Source organism: Rutidosis leptorrhynchoides, chromosome 4 (assembly GCF_046630445.1).
Source record: "Rutidosis leptorrhynchoides isolate AG116_Rl617_1_P2 chromosome 4, CSIRO_AGI_Rlap_v1, whole genome shotgun sequence".
NCBI lineage: Eukaryota > Viridiplantae > Streptophyta > Magnoliopsida > Asterales > Asteraceae > Rutidosis > Rutidosis leptorrhynchoides.
Window position 1 is genome coordinate 76,431,093 of NC_092336.1, and position 7,395 is coordinate 76,438,487.

The 7,395-nt window shown below is 31.9% G+C and overlaps 1 protein-coding gene across 2 annotated transcripts; it reads right to left on the reverse strand.

The window, feature by feature from the left end:
• Positions 1-1,404: 1,404 nt before the first annotated feature.
• On the reverse strand, positions 1,405-5,868 carry LOC139840317 (F-box/LRR-repeat protein At3g26922-like). 2 transcript variants are annotated; one of them, XR_011757342.1, is made up of 5 exons: positions 5,623-5,868; positions 3,320-4,295; positions 2,211-2,396; positions 2,001-2,090; positions 1,730-1,835 (listed from the first exon to the last, which is right to left on the reverse strand). XR_011757342.1 is itself a non-coding variant. In XM_071830584.1 (4 exons), exons 2-4 carry the CDS (start codon positions 4,277-4,279, stop codon positions 1,749-1,751), a joined length of 1,233 nt encoding a protein of 410 aa, XP_071686685.1. In that variant the 5' UTR covers positions 4,280-4,295; positions 5,623-5,866; the 3' UTR covers positions 1,405-1,748. The 2 variants fall into 2 exon arrangements, 1 of the variants encoding a protein (XP_071686685.1); XM_071830584.1 differs by lacking the exon at positions 2,001-2,090 and having other exon boundaries at positions 1,405-1,835; positions 5,623-5,866.
• Between the last annotated feature and the right edge of the window lie 1,527 nt (positions 5,869-7,395).

Below are 7,395 nucleotides of genomic sequence, written 5' to 3' on the forward strand. Positions count from 1 at the left end.
GAATGGGATCAAACACATATTTCTATACCTTCGAGGAACTACTGATTTAGGATTATTTTATTCTAACGAATCAAAACAAGATTTGGTTGGTTATGCTGATGCAGGTTATTTATCTGATCCACATAAAGCTAAATCTCAAACTGGATATGTATTTCTAAATGGAGGTACTGCAATATCATGGCGTTCTCAAAAACAAACACTTGTTGCTACATCATCAAATCATGCCGAAGTGATTGCATTACATGAAGCTACTCGGGAATGTTTTTGGTTGAGATCAATGACACAAATCATTACTGATTCTTGTGGACTAGAACGCGATAAAAGTCCAACAATTATCTATGAAGATAATGCAGCTTGCATAGCACAGATGAAAGAAGGGTATATCAAAAGTGACCGAACCAAACACATACCTCCTAGATTCTTCTCATACACTCAAAATCTCATTAAGGACAACGAGATTGAAATGAGATATGTTCAATCCAGCAAAAACTCTGCTGATCTTTTCACGAAAGCACTTCCAACTGCTATTTTCAGAACACACGTTCATAACATTGGTATGAGACATGTTTAAAAGATGTAACAACTGAAGCGATGTCTACTTGAGGGGGAGTCAACTCCATGCTGCACTCTTTTTCCCTTAGCTAAAGTTTTTTCCCACTGGGTTTTCTTTAGCAAGGTTTTTAACGAGGCAGTAACTTACAGTTGATCTTCAACAAACAAAATTGCTATCCAAGGGGGAGTGTTATAATATATATATATATATATATATATATATATATATATATATATATATATATATATATATATATATATATATATATATATATATATATATATATATATAAATGGATAGTCAATTATTGATACACAAAAGTAATATTATTGTATTACCTAAACTTGTGATATTTTTGCTATAAATAGCCATGAATGCAAGCATTAAACTTGAACCATTTTCACACACTTACAAAGTGTTTCTTTCTTTCTCTCCATTATCATCTTTGTTCTTACACTTCATTATTAGCATTCTTAATCAAGAATCAAACCACTAAAGGTAGTTATAAGCCTACTGAATTATAACATCAAGAATCAAACCACTAAAGGTAGTTATAAGCCTACTGAATTATAACATTATTTTATATGTAGTGCTAATAGTAGTATTTATGTATTTTCTATATGACTTCCTTTTCTTTTGACAGATATATTATATATTATATTAATAGATTGTATATTGAAGTTACAAGTGTCGTGATAGAGATACAAAAGTTTGCTACAAGCCTACTATATATTACAGCAAAAGTAACTTTGAAAGACCTGCTGATTAGTTTTGAATTTGAATCATTAAACTTAAGAACTCGTGATTGAACTTGTACGTAGTTGTCTATTTTTGAACATTAAACACTTGACTTGAATTTTATGCTGAGCTTTTACACACCCATGTTCTGATCTAGAACACGAAATGTACATGAAAATTACGATGGAACTACAATCATTAGATCAACATAAGTCCTATATACACCAAATCAATCAAGACTACACATTAAACAAAAGCATTGATAGTCAGAAACTTCAACAAAAACATTTACATTAAACTTCGGACGACACAGTCAAGAGGAAATAGTTGATCTTGCATTTGTATTTTTGCCTGCTGCTGCTATACAATAACTTGATTTTGCACTTGTAGATCTGCATTCATTCGTGCAAATAGGTTGATCTTGCATTTGTATTTTTGCTTCTAACATCCTTTTTTTCTAAAAGCATAGTCTGTGGTTGCATATTTCCAGCAACCTTATTAGCAATTCTGTTAGTAGCTGCTGCCTTGATCTCTTCTGTGGCACCTTCAAAAAAAAAAAAAAAAAGACTGCCTATTAAAAAAAGGGTATACTTCTACGAAAAAAAATGCTCATTCGACACTCGTTACATATTTCCAAAAAATATTCTCCAAAAAAAATTTTAGCTTTGAAAAAGTAAACTTGACATCTAGACGATAAACCAAGACTTACAACGTGGGCACGTGGCATTAGATAGAGCATAAAGATTCATGGAAGTACATTAGAGCAGTGGAACTATCGAAAAATGATAGAAATATGAGTCTGAAAGATATACTATTAATTAACAAATGATTAATAGTATATAGATTGTACAACCAAATTCTTAAAATAAATGAACAAAAATGCAATGTAAATATATAGATTGTACAACCGTGAAACTACCTGGGGAAAATCGCCGATGGAAGTTGTAGCACTTAGAGAGTTGTGAAGCAAGTAGTTATTTACTTGAACAAGAATTGTTGCTATAGGCTCATATTGCTCGTGCGGCATCGTATTTATCTTCAAACACTTCAAATTAATGAACGGGCCACGTTCATGTATGATTCGATCCATGCACATTGAGAGCCTCTTTGTACATGATATACAAACAGATACATATAGGTAAGAACATAGAAACTTTAATATTACATACTCAAAAGCATAAGATGCAATAATAAATAAAAGAAACCATTATCAACAAATGATTAAGACTTTCAAGAAAATTCAATGTTTTGTGAAATATATCAGGAATAAATGGAAGAATTACAAGCAAGTTCAATGAGGGGTTTTCTAAGCTTAAATAATCATCAACATAGTGCATAGAGATTGTTTTAACTAGGTATAGCTAATGCAGAGTAAGCATCTAAGTAATGCAGACAATCAGTAAGCAATTTGTCCAAATTGTAATGAGGTAGGATCTAGTTAACTTTATTAATTCTAAACATATAATCTATTTTCCCCTGTTACTTCCTTCAAGTTTCGCATAAATACAATTTTCATAGAATCTCAAATGGTGTTTTTGTTTATCCCTATCTACTAAAACTCGTGGGATTGAGGGTCGTTCTAGGCAAATTTTCTGTCGTTTCACAAATTGTTTTCACACTACAAATTTACACCACTCCCCCCTCAACAATTCAATTTACACGACCCCTCAGGGGTATAAACCATAAATTTCAAGGGTTGAAAACATAAATTTAATTTTAATTTTAATCAAAAAATAACATCCTACCATAAACTCCAACGGGCCTTATCTTCCTACTCGCCGATTTTCCTATCAGCTATAACTCAGGGCTTGAGGCTGCTGGGGAAGGGAGTATTATTAACTAAGATATACAAAGCTTATCCGGATATCCCGTTACGTTTCAGACTCTGTCCCCTAGTCATCCCAAGATATGCTTCAAATGAGATTTGAACAACTCAGGGAAAATTAAATAAGACTTAAAGAAAATTGTTTAACAATGAAATATACTTTAAGAATAACATATGCAATAATGTAACGCGTATTCGTATACCTCAATGATGTTCACATCAAGGATTAGAAGTTTAGCATTGCAAAATATAGGGAATAAATCAAGTATCTGGGAACCATGTGTCTTCTCTTTGTCACCACTTCCAAAAGAGAGGCTAACTTTCTCTAGATAATTAAAACCCTCTGTAAACAACGGTAGAACCGTAGGTCTACCCAACGAAAAATATGAGGTAACTGATGCAGTCATATTCTTAAGTTGAGGAGCAACCACGTTAAAAACCTTTGGAAAAGAGTTAAAATCCGTAATTGTGAGATTAATCAGTTGTGGAGCGCAAACGTTGAACGTCTCCAACGGCCTGTACTCGAGTCGATGCAAAACGAGATCCTTTAAGTTTTTGCATTTGGAAAACATATTGACATTTTTATTTCCAAGAAAATCGAAACACAAATTACTCAAATTCAAAGTTTCTAGAGCCGGTAATTCCCAAGAATCCGGAAAATACCAAGATGACTTTGACAATAATGTTTGATGCTTCCAGAACTTCACGCGACGCTGAGATCGATTACCAAGTGTGAGATGTTTAAGTGTTGGAGAACTGAAAAGAACACGTGGGAGCTCACTATAATAATCACTACACCATATCATAGTCAGTTTTGTAACATTATGCAAGTACGCGTATTTTACAATAGGTTTAACAAACGACTGTTCGGTGTCTCCTGAGATATTGAGATCAAGTGCAGAAACTTCCGTTTGATTGTCGCGGCGAGATAATGCCTCGTGCACAAAGTTGGCAAACATTTTTCTGCTATTGTAATTGTGATTACTCAAGATAACATTGGGCATTGATTTCCATGCATGCTTCCATCTCCGAGATAATAAACTAGTCTGAACCGCGTATTTCATGTCAAGGAAAGATAGAATGCGATAAATGATGTCATCTGGTAAGTCGAAGATTCTATCCTCTGCGGCACCATCACTTGTGGTATGGTGTACCAAATCCATTGTTGGGCTTTGAACACTGTAAATTATGAATCTGAATCAGATACGCATTTGTATCTAGTAAAAGAATAATACTCACCCAACATATTAAAGGATTGAAGTAACACCCTTTTGAAGCTACCTCAAAAATATTCTAAAAACAACAAAACTCAAACATAAAAGACACTGAATTGGTGCAAGCCATTAATGACTACCAACAGACCGATGCGGAAACAACCCACTCTATCGTAGTGTCATTCTACCTTCTTTCACTAACGTAAATTGCAAAAAAAAAAAAAAAAAAAAAAAAAAAAAAAAAAAAGAGTAAATAAATAAATAAATAAACTTTCGAATAAAGCCTAGCCTTAAGAATCACATTTTTCACAAAAATATTTATTGAACAATTAACAAAACAATTTTCATATCCATTACATGTTTGGTTCAAACTTTTATTCATAGGATTTCTAACAACAAAGCCAAATCCACACTTCATTTCCAAAGTACCTCAAGAAACATTTCTACTTCTGCCCTAAGTTCAGACCAAAGTATTTTCTATAACAAAGCAAAGAATTTGTTTGATCCAACTATCCAAAGTACGTCAATTCATTTCCATAGACAAAATAGTTTCTATAAGAAAGTAAACAAATTCCCTATTACTAAAACATAGAAATTTCATTCTTCTTACTTCATGATGCTAATTTCAGATTCAAATAAGTCACCAAAAGCAAACGATTTGTTTGATCCAAATATCCAAAGTACGTCAGCAAAATACAGACTTCATTTCCATAGACAAAATTGTTTCTTTAAGAAAGCAAACAATTTCCCTATTGCTAAAACAAAGAAATTTCATTCTTCCTACTTCACGGTGCTAATTTCAGATTCAAATAAGTACGATTGACTACAACAACAACAACAACAACAACAAAACCCAATACCACATGAGTGGTGTATGGGAGGTGAGATGTAGACAATCCTTCCCCTATCCGAGAATAAAGACAAGTCATTTCTCCACCCAGAGTGAAACACTCTCAAAAGTAGAGAAAGTCATACCTCTCTCTATTCGACGGATAAAGAGATTGCTTCCGAGAGGACCTCCGGCCTAGGAAAAAGTTTAAAAATAAAAATAAAAATAAGTAGACGCCATGAAAATGGTACAATCAAATTTCCATGGGTTTTAAAATAAGTACGATTGACTAATTTCATATTCAAAGAGTATGAACCCTAATTTATATACTTATCTTCATGAGGAAGAAACCTAATTTTTTTGCAAATGCCTAATTTTCATTATATACCTAAAATAATGATAATTATGGTATTAAAATACAAAAACATATTATCAACAAAATATTGTAACTGGTTAATCTTACCGATGTTACGGATTCGTTTGATGCGAAGATGATTTCTTGATATTTTTCAACCTTGAGCTACAGTGAGTAGGGAGAATATGAAGAAGAAGAAGAAGAAGAATTTATTGCGACTTGTCCTAATTTAATTTTTGTAGTTGTTTTTCTGGGTTGCAGCTACAGAGAGTAGCGAAAAATGAAGAAGAAGAAGAAGAAGAATTGAGCTAAACAGTGTTTTTATGGAGGTAATATATGTGGAAGAAGAATAAAGAGGTGTTTATGGACCACGACTTCTGTATTGGGATTTCAAATCCCTCGTAGGTTGAGAGGATTTTAAAATCATTTAGTAGACCACCTGTTTTTAGCCGTACATAACACTGTAAAGTACATTTGATGGTGTACGGCTAAAAACAGGTGGTGTACGAATTACTCCCCTTTATTCATGGGATTTTGAATTCTCATGTATTTTAAAAACTCAAACCAAACATGGAATTTTGAAAGATTTAAAATGCAAATACCATCGAATCTCATGAACCAAACACTCTATTTTTATTTTGATTTCCACTACTTCCCTCTACAATTTTCATGGAAAACACATAGTTTTGAACATTATCTTCCAATTTAACCCACTTTGTCCACTTTTTCATACGATCTCATTATTATTAATCATATATAGGATAATCAATAGGCTTTGCAACATTTTAGTTTTTATCTAGCTAAGATAGTTATAAAGCAATAAACAATTTATAATCACCAAAGGGTCAACTGCTTAGTGTGTAAGGAGACCCTTTTCTAAGATAGGACATATATATATATATACTTCGTCGAAAACACGATAATTGTTATATTACTTCGTCGAGCGTTTTCCCGCCAAAATAAAAACATTTATCATAAAGAGTCTATATTAAATGTTCATATTTTCATCCAATCTATAATGTTCGTGAACAAAGTTTTTTCAAAAAACGAAAAAAAAATTTTTTTGCTTACCCGATTGATTACTTCCCCTTGATCCTACCACTATATATATATATATATATATATATATATATATATATATATATATATATATATATATATATATATATATATATATATATAATGTTTATTGTTATTAAAGTCAACTCACACATCTGACTACACAAATTAATTCACGAATATATATATATATATATATATATATATATATATATATATATATATATATATATATATATATATAATATATATATAGGGTGAAGATCAAGCGCTAAGTGGGTGTTGGTGGGATAAGGGGATAAGTGATTTTGTGATTTTTATATCTTTATTTCTACAGCTCTGATTAAAAAAAAAAAAAATGCTGGTATCTATTTTCAGTGTACAGATTCAGAAAAAAATAATTTTTTTTAACTGGAGCGTTAAGATGCATCTGATGCATGTTATCCGCTGTTTGATGCATGTTAACTGCCTTTCATGCAGCAGATGCATCTTAACAAAAAACAAAGAAAAAATGACGTTTGATTAAAAATAAAACAGTGTTTAGGGTTTAGTAATTAGGGTTTATAAATTAGGGTTTAGGGTTTTAGAACGAGTTTTTAAATGAACGGTTTAGAGTTTAGGGTTTAGGGTTGAGGGTTTACGGAGTAAACCCGAAAACCCTAAATCCTAACCCCTAAACCCTAAACTCTAAATCGGGCTAAATCCTAAAAAAAACTCAAAAAAATAGTAACATGCATCAGGTGCATTTTAAGCTCCTGTTGAAAAAAAAAAAAAATTATGAATCTACACAATGTCAGTAGATCACGGAATTTTTTTTTTTAA